Source organism: Thamnophis elegans, chromosome 5 (assembly GCF_009769535.1).
Source record: "Thamnophis elegans isolate rThaEle1 chromosome 5, rThaEle1.pri, whole genome shotgun sequence".
Taxonomy (NCBI): domain Eukaryota; kingdom Metazoa; phylum Chordata; class Lepidosauria; order Squamata; family Colubridae; genus Thamnophis; species Thamnophis elegans.
Window position 1 is genome coordinate 20,944,647 of NC_045545.1, and position 14,471 is coordinate 20,959,117.

At 43.9% G+C, this 14,471-nt stretch overlaps 1 protein-coding gene across 1 annotated transcript in view; it reads right to left on the reverse strand.

Annotated features, from left to right (window-relative positions):
• Positions 1 to 2,828: 2,828 nt before the first annotated feature.
• Positions 2,829 to 14,471, reverse strand: part of ST6GALNAC5 (ST6 N-acetylgalactosaminide alpha-2,6-sialyltransferase 5) — an 88,854-nt gene continuing 77,211 nt past the window's right edge. Inside the window, exons 4-5 of the mRNA XM_032219061.1 lie at positions 8,269 to 8,376; positions 2,829 to 3,060 (exon numbers count right to left, since the gene is read on the reverse strand). Coding sequence (XP_032074952.1) covers positions 2,829 to 3,060; positions 8,269 to 8,376 — 340 coding nt within the window. The remainder of the gene's footprint in view (positions 3,061 to 8,268; positions 8,377 to 14,471) is intronic.

The following is a 14,471-nucleotide window of genomic DNA, read 5'->3' on the forward strand; positions in this document are numbered from 1 at the left end:
GCCTCCACCTGCGTACTGGACCCGTGTCCCTCATGGCTGGTTGCTAACAGCAGTGAGGTGACACGAGGCTGGATCCAGGCGGTTGTTACCGCCTCTCTTCGGGAGGGGAACTTCCCCGCCGCACTGAAAGCGGCGGTGGTGAGACCCCTCCTAAAGAAGCCATCTCTGGATCCAGCTGTTCTTAATAACTATCGCCCAGTCTCCAACCTTCCCTTCCTTGGGAAGGTTGTTGAGAAGGTGGTGGCCTTCCAGCTCCAACGGTCCTTGGAGGAAGCAAACTATCTCGACCCCTTCCAGTCAGGCTTCAGACCCGGTTACAGCACAGAAACCGCTTTGGTCGCATTGACCGATGATCTCTGGAGAGCCAGAGATGGAGGACATTCCTCCATCCTGGTCCTCCTTGACCTCTCAGCGGCTTTCGATACCATCGACCATGGTATCCTTCTGCGACGACTGCGGGAGGTGGGAGTGGGAGGCACCGTGTTGCGGTGGTTCTCCTCCTACCTCTCGGACAGGTCGCAGTCGGTGTTGGTGGGGGGGCAGAGATCGTCCCCTAGGCCCCTAACATATGGGGTGCCTCAGGGCTCGGTCTTATCCCCCCTACTATTCAACATCTACATGAAACCGCTGGGAGAGATCATCCGTAGGCACGGGATCAGATACCATCAATATGCGGACGATACCCAGTTGTATCTGTCCGCCCCGTGCCAACTCAATGAAGCGGCAGACGTGATGAACCGAGGCCTTGAAGCCGTTATGGACTGGATGAGGGTTAACAAGCTTGTGCTCAACCCAGAAAAGACCGAGTGGCTGTTGTGTTTTCCTCCCAAAGATTCGACAAACATTCCATCACTCAGGCTGGGGGGTCAAATTTTACACCCCTCAGAGAGGGTTCGCAACTTGGGAGTCCTCCTGGATCCACAGCTATCGTTTGACCACCACCTGACGGCTGTGACCAGGGGGGCATTCGCCCAGGTTCGCCTGGTGCGCCAGTTGCGACCCTACCTGAATCGGGAGGCACTCACAACAGTCACTCGGGCCCTTGTGACCTCTACATGGGGCTGCCCTTGAGGAGCATCCGGCGACTTCAGCTAGTACAGAACGCGGCCGCGCGAGTGATTGTGGGTGCACCTCGGTTCACCCACATAACACCTATCCTCCGCGAGCTGCGTTGGCTACCTGTGGATCTCCGGATGCGCTTCAAGGTGCTATTAGTCACCCATAAAGCCCTACATGGTAGTGGATCCGGATACTTGAGAGACCGCCTTCTGCCAATTACCTCCCTGCGACCAATTAGATCTCACAGGTTGGGCCTCCTCCGTATTCCATCGGCCAGCCAGTGCCGGCTGGCAACCACAAGGAGGAGGGCCTTCTCAGTAGTTGCCCCGACCCTTTGGAACGAGCTCCCCGTGGAGATTCGTACCCTCGCCACCGTCCAGGCCTTCCGCACAGCCCTTAAGAACTGGCTAGCCCGTCAGGCCTGGGGACAAGGATAGCCGCCCCTCCCGAATGATGAATGTATGTTGCTTATTACTTTTATTATATGTGTCTTTGTCATTGTTTTGTTATTCCCCCTCCCTGATTTTATGTGAGCCGCCCTGAGTCCCCTCAGGGAAAAGGGCGGCCTACAAATATTAATAAAATCAAAATCAAATCAAATCAAAGCATGGTTCACAATCTTCTTTCCAAATGGCCTGCTTTCTCTCTCTCTCTGTATCCATAAACCAATATATACAAATGACTGGATTTTGCCATTTTCAGAGGAGGCATCAGTTAGCCTTGGCTGATTCCACTGCAACCCAATCCTAGCTTTCCATGCCATCCTCAAATAATTGCATTTAATTCTGACCCTCTATTCACATCTACTTGGAGATAAAGTCCAGTGAATTGAACGGATTTCTAGGTAAAGTACCCCTAATCCATCTAAGCCAAACATTTCTTAATATAGTTTTGAAGGATTTAAGTACCTCAGAAGGCATGTGGGAGACCACATTCTGAGATGCTTCTGAGATTGATTTGCTCAAATTATTTTTGGATCAAACGGAATTAGGGCTACCAGGTTATTTTTTTTAGCAATACCAAAAGACCAAAAATAGCTAAGGAACTGCAGATATAACTCACTCTTAATTGTACACCTAATGTCACATATTATAGCTGTAACCATCACTCTCAGCTGGAGCTCCCCATCAAGATGTGCTTGCTCTCAAAATGACTTGATGCTGGAACACTGCCTAAGAATACAAAATTTAAAAAAACAAACCACACAGAACTTCCAGATCAAATATTAATTACATGCCAGATAGAATTATCCTATAGGTCAAAGAGAAAATATATAAACAAGAAACTGGGCATTAAATCAGCGGCAATATAAATCCTCAGTTTTTGAGTGATTATGAAAGATAAATAACCATATCATTGTGAAATAGAAAAATACTGGATTGCATTAAAAACTTCCACTAAGTAACTGTTAAATGTCACTATGAAAACCCAGTGGCAATGTGCCTTAAAAACATAATGAATCACACATCTCCTGAATTACGTTCATTAATACCAAAGGTGTTGTCTTCTTTCCTTTTTAACAAATCACGTATACATATGCAATAGACCGAAGTGAAAATATTTGCTTAATCAAATACTGAATACCAAGCACCTTTTTTCGGTATTTTTTTGTAACAACTTCCTGAATATTGTAGCAGGGTTTCTTTTTTTAAAATCCCAAAACACTGTTAACCTTCCTTTTTTCAGCTTGGCTTGCTGTGATATGATGTTCAATCCTTAGAAACCTGATACAGTCGGTGATTGTGATTGCAGCCTTGTGCATTCATTCCTCAGAATACTACTTTAATCTTTGCATGATTGACAGGAAGTGCTTCTGGTTTCCAGTCTGGCTGAAAAAAGTGAATATTGAAAGTCCGGGCCCAATTCTCAAAGACTCGTTTCTCTGTGATAAAGCGATGATGACTTCCCTTCCTTCCCCGTTCGTGTGAAATGTACATTGTACATTCATCGGGTCCCAATGGTTCGTAATAATGGTAAGGTACTGAAGGATGATTAGAATCCCTGTAGAAAAAGAAAGCAAAGTTGGATGCGACTGAAAAATAAGGCTGTCCTCAAGAAGCCAAAAGGTCCTTTTCCCCCATTCACCTCATCTCTCAGAAGGCCAATATTGTAAACACTGAAATATTCTATCTGAACTAATTAAACTATAACCACTCCAGAACCAAATGGCTGACTACACTGAAGAGTGCTATGAATGTAGATTGCATAGAAAGAAAATCTGAGATACATTCAGAGAAGTGAGCAGCTTGGGAAGTAGTAACACAACCTCAGACTTTTGATCTGGCCAACACAACAACCTGTTGTGTCTAGAACCATCAATTTGGTCCTCCCCACTTTTTGCATGGTTTTGTTTTAAACTGCTGCTGTGATTTGCAGGGACGATAATTGATTTGCAAGGACGCTAATTTTATTTAGAGCCGAGGTGGCGCAGTGGTTAGGGTGCAGTACTGCAGGCCACTTCAGCTGGCTGTTATCTGCAGTTCAGCGGTTCTAATCTCACCGGCTCAAGGTTGACTCAGCCTTCCATCCTTCCGAGATGGGTGAAATGAGGACCCAGACTGTCTGTAAACTGCTTAGAGAGGGCTGAAAGCCCTATGAAGCGGTATATATAAGTCTAACTGCTATTGCTATTTAACAACTACAACAAATTGCAAGATTGGAAAAATTGTAACCCCGCCCAAACAGATTATTCTCCAGGATATGAATCATAGATACTATATATAGGAACTTCATCCTCAACACTATTCTTAGTAATGAATTCCTACATGTTTTTTTTTAAATTAATTGTAACATCTCAGATAGGATCTACATTTAAATTCCCAGAAACCCTGAAAATCCTAAGGGCTCTCCATGATCACTATTCTTATTTCTCCTCTCTAGGTCTGTAACTTTGATAGTTTGATCCCTTTTACTAAAATGAGTCCAGTTCAATAAAAGACAAAGCAAAAATCAATCTGGCAGTATAAAAGGCTGACAAAAGATCTTCGTTCAAGAGTGATTGTGCCTGTACTCTCATAGTATACGGCAGTAACACAGAAACTAAAGCATACAATCCTTTTAATTCTGCACATATCATTTAAGCATCTCTGGCAGGAGGTATATAATTTTTCTGGAGCACTTTCTTCAGATTTTATGTCTGAGAAACATAGACATGTTGTAAGCTTCATATAATTAGTTATAATGCTATCAAATACCTATAAATATGAAGGAAGATGTTCTCAACTTGGACATTTTTAGATCAGGGGTATCCAGTCTTGGCAACTTTAAGACTGTAAGCACTGAAGAATTCTGGAAATTGAAGTCTATATGTCTTAAAGTTGCCAAGGTTGGACATCCCTGTTTTAAAAGGATGAATTACAGCCCTAATGGCTTCTGGTATAATTAACAAACCAAACCTACATGCCATGACATCTTCTAAATATTACAAGAAAAAATGTCACAGCTTCATGCTTTTTTGCCCACACATTATTGCTGTTATAAAGTACAATGTGATATTGCATTTTGGCTTCCCTTTCTTCATTAATAACAGTTTTTCCATGATGGAAACAATGCATACAGCATCAAGATCACATAATGAATTTTCCTTTGAAGTAGATATTAGAAGGAAGCAAGTACTATGAACCTATAAGCCTTGTACCGTGTTTCCCCGAAATTACGACATGTCCTGATAATAAGGCCATGCCACATTTTTCTGGTGGGCAAAAATATAAGCCCTCCCTGGCAAATAAGCCCCCTGGACAACCCCAGCCAGGCAGAGCGCTGCTCACCAACCTAGCGGTATCCCAAAGATGCCAAGCCGCGAGAACCGGGGGGGAGGCAAAGGTGATCGTGTTGCTTAGTGCCTTTGGGATACCGCTAGGTTGGTGAGCGGCTCTGTGCCCAGCTGAAGAGGAGGGTTGTTGGGTGGCTGCTCTCTTGTGAGCGGGCTGTGTTGCACTATCGCAGCAGCAACATGGCTGTGTTGCACTATCGCAGCAGCGCAGCGCAGCAGCCATGAAGTGACCACTCATACGCAGCCACCCGGCAAACCCCATTTCCAGCCAGACACAGCGCCATTCACTGACTTAGGGATATCGCCAAGTGCTGTGAGCGCCTGTTTGCCGCTGCAAGGCTCCCACAGCTTGGCGTCTTCGAAATGGCAGTGAATGGCGCTCTGCATGGCTGGAGGGAGGGATTGCACGAGCGGCTGTTCTGCTTTCGCTCACACGCCTGCCAGCCTCACGATGCATGGCCCAGCTCTCTCCGCAGAGCCAGGGCACCTCCGCTGCCGCCACATGGCTTTTTTTGCGCTTTCCAAACCGAGTCTTCCGGCAGTGGCCACTCTGGGCGTACGCTCTATGCTTGTATGCTCTGCCAGCAGCTGGCCCACAATCATAGAGCGTATGTCTAGTGTGGCCACTGCCGGAAGACTCAGTTTGAAAGCTGCAAAAAAAGCTACATGGCGGCGGCGGCAGCAGCGACGGTGGTGCAGAGGTGCCCTGGCTCTGCGGAGAGAGCTGGGCCATGCATTGTAAGGCTGGCAGGTGAGTGAGCGAGAGCGGAACAGCCGTTCACGCAACCCCCCTCCAGCCATGCAGAGTGCCATTCACTGCCATTTCAAAGACGCCAAGCCATGGGAGCCTTGCAGCGGCGAACAGGCATTCACGTCACTTGGCGATGTCTCTAGGTCAGTGAATGGCGCTGTGCCCGACTGGAAAGGGGGTTTGCTAGGTGGCTGCGCATGAGTATGGTTGCTTCATGGCTGATGTGCTGCGCTGCTGCGACAGCGCAACACAGCCATTCGCCCATGAGGCTGTACCCGTCTCTTTGGGAGCCCGCTTGCAAGAGAGCAGCTGCCCAGGAACCCCAAAACAATAAACCCTCCCCTCATAATAAGCCTCAAGCCATACTTTGTGTGTAAAAAGAAAATAAGGCCCTGTCTTATTTTCAGGGAAACACGGTAATGACTGTGTATGGTGACTGGTGGAAAAGAACAATAATTTCTCCTTCATACCTAGTTTCTTCATTTTTGAGTAAAAAATGTGCAGCTATTCCCCTTCCAACTGCTACACAGAAACATTCAAGACAACATAGCTAGGAAAATGCTGTAATCAATACAGCTCTTATTAATCCAAAGGAACACACCCTTGTTCAACTTCAAGATGATGAGACCATCTACACTAGTATCTTGTGTCTTTGGGGCCAAATGTTAATTCTAATCCTAAACACCATCAAAAAGAATTGGGGTAATTTTATAAGTTTCATCTTTCTGGTTTGAATAGGTAAAAGAGTCCCTGAGGATTTTACTCTGCTAGTCGTTGCCGATTATAGGAGCCAGTGCTCATCTCAGTTTCAAGGGCATTGAGCCAAGCGCTGCCCGAAGATGTTTCTGTGGTCACGTGGCCAGTAGGATATCATGGAGTGCTATTACCTTCCCACCGAAGTGATACCTATTTATGTACTTGCATTTGCATGTTTTTGAACTGCTAGGTTGTCGAGAACTGGAGTAGGAACAGGAGCTCACCCCCGTCACGTGGCACTCAGGTCTCAAACTGGGCTGCTGGCTTTCTAGCCAACAAGCCCAGCATCTTAACCACTAAGCCACGGCACTACCCTCTGGTTTGAATAACCCAACTAAAATTGTATGCTAAATTCCCACTCAGAAATTATATTTTTATGATATAATTTTTTGAGAATGCTGGAAGTCATCCCCATCCTTCTTTATTAATACTAAAGCTACTACTAGTCTATAAAGGTGCCTATTTTATTACTCGGTGATATTAGACATTAATCAGTACTCAGTAGCTTATCAATATTATAGTAGGAGTGTATTTACAAATGTAACTACTGTATGTAAAAACATTAGTTTTCCGAAGTGGTACTTCACAATCTTCTATATTATATACTGTATATATACTACAATATTTCTTTTGGGTAAAACGAAAAGATATTCAACTGTACTATGATGCTGCTACTTAATGGCAAATCCCACTGAGAAGAACTTTAAGCTTCAAAGTTTAATGCTATTAGTTCAAGCATAAACAGTCTAAAGGCATTTTCAAGAAAGTAGCAGGCAAATTCTGACAGGCAAAGAGATGGAATGATAACATAAATCCATTCCTCTTACATGATAGCTTGACAATCAGCGGATATCAGGTTAGGATTTGGATATTACTACATAATGCTATACTGCAGTGCAGCCCAACTGTTTTCTTGACTAAGCTGTCAGAAATGGCATTAATTTGAACTTTTGTGCCAAATTCATTTAAAAAAGAATTGCATAGTTTAATAGCTACTGCAGGTTTCGCTAATCAGAATGGAAACTAATCTATGGGAAGAGAAATCCAATAAACAGCTCTGTTGTTCCACTAATGTGCGTTAAAATACGCAGATTGGATTGTCCCCAAATCATGGTTCCTCTTAAAATGCTCTGCTTTAAAAAACCAGACAACATTGCAAGATTCCCGAATGAGGTATGGATTTCATCTATTAAGAGTTGGCAAGCTTTCAAAGATGTGGTTGATCCATGGAATGAAGATATGACCAAGGCAGCTGTCATGCTTGTCCCTAGGACAACCCTCTGAAACACAGCTCCAAATCAACCATGAACCTTGCACAAGAAAGATGAAGGTTTCCAAATGGACTGAATAAATGTGGAGAGATCTCAAACATGCAGTGCAATCAAGAAGACCCAATAATATTTCTGAGCCAAGAGTTGGGGGGAAAAAGCAAGAATAGGCAAACTCTTAAGAAAGGTTGTGAACTGATGCACATCAAGTTATGATGGCAAATGGAGCTGGAATCTCCAGAGCTAAGTGATGTGGTCATAAATCATACACACATATACACAGGTAGTAGACAATAAATGCAACAAGCCATTAATGGCATGTGTTTGTCTGTATGCCCATATAATCTTGATTTTCAAATGGTTTTTCTCCAGAAATTAATTTTATATATTCTATAGCATTATGTTTACCTAATAAATATTTAAAAGACTAAGGAAAACTAACAAGATGAGTAACTCCTCACAGTACAAACAGTTTAAATAATATATTAAATGCAATTAAATGCTGTTTGTTGTTTTCAAAACTCAATCACAGCACATGCTAAAATGTCTTTATACTACTCAAAACTCAGATGTAGGATGTAGTATAAAGACGTTTATGTGTAAATACATAATCCATAAGACTGAATTTCGCAACCTAATTAAAAACCAAGTGAATTGGTTACCTGCAGAAATCGGGTGGCACCATTCCATAGACGTCTATTTTGTCACACAGCTCTAAGGCAATACTCATTGTAAACCATCCAGTGCTTAGCCAAGTGTTGGATATCTTCCTGAAAACAGAAACAATTAAGTTCTCCAGGTGACAAATAATACTTGAGATAACTTCACGTTTGAAGGATTTTTTTTGAAAGAATAGTTACCTATTAAAATTCATAGAAAAGTTGTACACATGGGCAGTCAACATTCAAAATACTTCTACACCATGTAATAGGTTTAACTATATCCTTCTGGTTGTGAACAAATGTATTTAGTAATTGCATTTTTCATTCTAGCATTGCAGCTATTAGTGGTATTACATACCTGGGCAGTTACTTGAATAAGATTTGAGTGTAAACTGTAGGTTTGCATTACTCCTACTAATTAAATGGGAAAGAAAGATAACTCTATCTGGTTAATGGAAGAATTAGCAGGTGAATACACACTTTATGTCAGCGCAGGGCATATTCAGGTTGACTATACTAACTGTACAACAATGCAACAAAATTTCACATGATCTGGAACATTTTTTGCATAAGTATGCTGAGCAACAGTTCCATCCAAGGTAAAGAAATAACTGCAATGAATAGCCCTCCAAGAGCCTTGAAGCATTTCCATCAAGTTTATTTCTCTTTACTTCCTACTTCAGCTACTCTTTTCTCTTCCCCATCTTTAGCCATGCTGATTTTTCTTCTTTAGATCTTTTGCTTCCCCCCCTCTGCAAGACAAAAGAGGGAATCTTTTGTTGCATGTGCTTATGTGAAAGGAAGCATGAAGGAAAAATGATTGCACATTCAGATAGTGGATCAGTTAGGTTAAAAAAATGAGTCATCCTTATAGACTATCAATGGTAATTTTTGTCTCAGCCTTTTGTTTTTTTAAGAATACAACATATTGTACAAAGCTATGTGAGCATACACTGATATACATATATTTATTCACTTACTGGTAGAGAAATCCTTAGGGATGGATGGAGTAGCAAACAGAAATAGACAAAAGTGGGAATATTGGGTATTCTATAGAATTTGTTTTATCTCTGCTCTTCCTTTTGGAAAGGATAATTTTAAATTCATTCTTTTTTCAGAAACAATATATATTTGATATATATTCTATTGTTAATTTGCCTATTTCTATGTAAATAAGGGAAAAATAGAAAGAATATGGTATAGGATTTCCTGCTTGAGCAAGGAAGGTTCCTTGCTCAAGGTCCATCCAACGTCCCTTCCTCCTGTTATTCTGAATATGTTTGGAGGTGAGAACAAGTGTAAGTATAGGAGTACAAAGTCTCTTTGTGCTTGTATTAATCTGAGCCCTTTCTTTCAACCCGGCTTTTTTAAGACATTCAGATACTAGGTTTTTTTTCCTCCTCCTCGCCTGGATCACACGCCAAAGAAATTAGGTGACATAAGAAATAACATAATCTATAAAACCTATATTTTCATAGCTTGAGATGTCTGGCAATCAACGTATCATCTCGGAATGCTTCCATTTGTGTTTCTTCTTGCAAGCATCTACTTTAATCAAGATTCTGAACCCCTAACTTTTTAAAGTCTCTCCTGGCTTGCCCTGTGTTCTTTTTATTACAGTCCAAAGCAGTGTTTTTCAATCTTGCTACCTTTAAGATGTATGGACTTCAACTCCCAGAAGTCCCCAGCCAGGTTAAGAAACACTAGTCTAAATAGGCTGATTGTATTATGCCCAGGAATGGATGGTCTTTCTGAGGTAATTTCCACTTGAGAAGAAAACTAGCTTTTCCCAGGGGCCAGGATGTTGATGGAGCTTGTATGGGGTATTTGGTGGATAAATATGACTTTTATTGAGGCATCTGCATTATCTATTGTTTTAAATGAGTACCCCAAAGCTCTGTTTTAGGCCCAGTACTCTTCAACATCTTCATCAATGATTTGGATGAGGGAACTCATCAAATTTGCAGATGACACCAAGCTGGCAGGAATAGCTAACACTCCAGAAGACAGGCTTAAGATACAGAAGGATCTTGACAAACTTGAACATTGGGCACTATCTAACAAAATGAAATTCAATGGTGAAAAGAGTAAGGTTCTACATTTAGGCAAAAAACCCCGAAATGCACAGATACAGTATAGGTGGTACCTTGCTCAATAGTAGTAACTGTGAGAGGGATCTTGGAGTCCTAGTGGACAACCATTTAAATAGGAGCCAGCAGTGTGCAGCAGCTGCCAAAAAAGCCAACACAGTTCTAGGCTGCATAAACAGAGGGATAGAATTAAGATCACGTGAAGTGTTAATACCACTTTATAATGCCTTGGTAAGGCCACATTTGGAATACTGCATTCAGTTTTGGTGGCCACAATGTAGAAAAGATGTGGAGACTCTAGAAAGAGTGCAGAGAAGAGCAACAAAGATGATTAGGGGACTGGAGACTAAAACATATGAAGAATGGTTGCAGGAACTGGGTATGTCTAGTTTAATGAAAAAAAGGACTAGGGGAGATATGATAGCAGTGTTCCAATATATCAGGGGTTGCCATAAAGAAGAGGGACTCAAACTATTTTCCAAGGCACCTGAGGGTAGAACAAGAAGCAATGGGTGGAAACTAATCAAAGAGAGAAGCAACGTAGAACTGAAGACAAATTTCCTGACAGTTAGAACAATTAATCAGTGGAACAGCTTGCCTCCAGAAGTTGTGAATGCCCCAACACTGGAAATATTTAAGATGTTGAATAGCCATTTGTCTAAAATTGTATAAGGTTCCTGCCTAGGCAGGGGGTTGGACTAGAAGACCTCCAAGGTCCCTTCCAACTCTGCTATTGTATTGTATTGTATTGTAAATATTCTTTATTTTACTATACTGTGCTTTTATTCTGTTTGCCACCCAGAGTTCTTTTTGACAAATGATTGATACTTATTTAATAAATAAATAATAATATGTCATCTCATGTATGATCCAAGAGTTCAGGATTCTACTGATGATTAATTCTTTTGTTGTTGTTTTCAGGTAATTTTTTTCATAGCTGAGAACCAGTCAACTGTAGCTCCTGTTTTCCTGAAGCTGACATGCAATTCTCTAGGTATCAATTTTAAAGCCAACAAGCAAAGCAAAATAGGGCTGTCATCACACATTACAGTAAAAAAAGCTTAAATATACATCCCGAAGGCTTACCCAGAAAACAGAATGCTTATAAAGTACTTATGTTTTTCACATTATGTAAGTACCTCCCTGGATCTTTTAAGTAATCAGAATTGTATATTTCATTTTATCATATACTTCGTATTTTAATAGCCCATACCTAACCTCTGGGTTATCCCCTAGTTATCATCCTTTTATACATATTTGGGATAAGATAGTTTCTACATAGACATTAGCATATCTGTGGCAGTGAGAAATATTTGCTAAATGACCATTGGCTTACCTGAAGGGTCATTTTTCAGGATGCTGCGGAGGAGAGTCCAAACAAGGGTTAAATACAGCCAATCTGTCCAGAACTGAATTGAAACTTTAAGCCACGCCTCTGGTGCTGACTATCTTCAGTTTTTTTCAATGAAGGCGTGGAACTGTTACGCACTGAGAAGTCCAACAATAAATCCAAAAACCATATCCAACAGAGAAACAAATTCAACCGGAACTGTAGACGTCTGTACTGAAACCAGCGGAACGAGACCCCAGGGTGGGGTTGGACTCTCGTTTGCAGCGCCCTGAAAATGACCCTTCAGGTAAGTCAATGGTCATTTTCCAGGGCGCTGCTCTGGAAAGTCCAAGCAAGGGACATACCCAAGCTAAATGTCACTAGGGCGGGAAGCAGTCGCGTTCAGGATCTCTCCGCTGGTATGAATGGCCTGAAGAACTCGCCTCCCAAAGGCCCCTTCCACAGAGGCAAACTAGTCCAACTTGTAATTCCGAACAAATGGAGATAACAAAGTCCAAGTGGCCATCCTACAAATCTCCTCGATCGGCGCCTGCGTTGCCCAGAATGCCATGGTGGCGGCATCCTAGTAGAATGTGCCGTGATATGGCTAGGCAGAGGTTTGGACTGCAGAACATGAGCGAGGGCAATGCAGGCCCTCAACCACCATCCGATAGTAGAGGAGGAAAGAAATGAAGAACGATTCTGAACAATGAAACACAGCCGTACGCTTGACATATCTGCGGAGCGTCCTGCAAACTTCTAGCATGTGCCAACGCTTCTCCCTTGGGTGCCTGGGATGTGGGCAAAAATTCGGGAGAATGATCTCCTGGGCCTGATGGAACCAGGAGTTGATCTTGGGGATGAACGTTGGGTCCAGTCGAAGGACCACCCTGTCCTTTTGTATCAAACACAAGTCCTCCCGAACTGATAGTGCTGCCAGCTCTGAGATACACTGTACAGAAGTGATGGCGATCAAAAAGGCAGTCTTAAAGGTCAAATGCTTAATGCTGGCTGAACAAAGTGGTTCAAATGGAGGACCGATCAGAGCACGGAGAACAACGTTGAGGTCTCATGAGGGGTATCTGTGGACCACTTGGGATCTATGAATGGTTGTGCCTCTCAGAAAACTACAGATACTAGAATGACGTCCAAGTGAGAAGTGTTCATCAGGCGCCGGTATCGTGGAGATTGTGGCCACCTGACATCGTAGAGTGTTGGGCACTAGTCCCTTGTCAAGTCCATCTTGCAAGAAGTCCAGGATGACGGGAATCATGGCTGAAGTCATAGACAACTCGTGAGAGGTGCACCAGTCAGTAAATGACCTCCAGGTGGCCGGGTCGTGGAGGGACGCATGGACGGTGTAGATGACCTTGGTCGAGAGGCTGCCACTGCTCAGGAGATCCCTCTCAAGTGCCAGACAGCCAGTTGCAACCACTGGGACTCTGGATGTTGAAGGGCTCCCTGGCTCAGGGAAATCTCATGCGGTGATATCCGCCAAGGAGGGTTGATGGAGAGACGCACCAGATTGGCAAACCAGGTTCTCCTGGGCCAGAACGGTGCCACAAGCAAGACCTCCGCTGCCTCCGACAGGATCTTCCAGATGACTCTGGGAAGGAGAGGTAATGGCAGGAACGCATACAACAGTCCCTGCAGCCATGGGCAGTGAAGGCGTTGACTCCCTCGGCCTAGAGATCGTGAAACCTCGTGAAGAACCTGGGAAGGTGTGTGTTGGCCGGGATGGCAAACAGATCGACCAGTGGACAGCCGAACCTCTGGGACAGGCGTTGGAATAGAAGCGGATGCAGGCACCACTCAGAGTGGTCGACCGTGGCCCTGCTCAGCCAGTCTGCCTGGATGTTGCTTGCTCCAGAAATGTGCTCTGCCTGTATTGACAGGAGATGTTTCTCCGCCCACAACCTAGGGCGTCAGCTTCTGTCATCAGGGATCTGGAGCTAGTGCCCCCTGGCGGTTGATGTGAGTCTTTGCTGCTACGTTGTCCGTTAGCACTCTCACGTGATGCCCCTGTATGCTGAGGCGGAAATGGAGGAGGGCCAATCTGACTTCCCTCAGCTCCAGTCAATTGATGCTGTGAGCGGCGTCAGCCGAAGACCACCTGCCCTGCACTAGCTGATTGTGGAGGTGAGCTCTCCAGCCATAAAGGCTGGCATCTGTTGTGATGGTGAGACATGCTGGTTCCCTGAACGGGGAGCCCTCGCCAGGGCTGGAGACAGCCACCACCTGAGGAAGTGACGTACCTTCGGGGAGACCAGTATCAACCTCGTTGAGTTGCTTTCGTTGGCCCTCTGGTAGGGCAGCAGGAGCCACTGCAAGGGATGAGAATGGAGTCTTGCCCATGGGACGATGGACAGGCACGATGTCATCTTGCCTAGGAGTTGTGACAACTGCATGACCTTGGTGTGATGGGACCGCTGCACCTGTATGACCCTTTCTTTGAGGCTCGTTACCCACTTCAGGGACAGGTAAGAAGGCGACCTGATAAGCCACGATCCTTTGCCGCACTAATCTGGTGATTTCGCTAGATTAGGAGTCAAATCGCCAGTCAGACTGGACTGGGAGCCTCCATGCGGCACCTGCAACGAGTCAGGCAACCAGGCAATGTGCTCAGAAACAAAACTGGTGAAAACAAAATGGCGGACAGAACTTCATGTGTCCCAAATCGGCTGCTGCGCCAATAATGCAACTCAAATTTGCCACCGGAATTAGATAGGAGCCCTAAAGAGCCGCGCCAAACGCCGGCTTCTGCAAAGCACGGATGGCGGCAA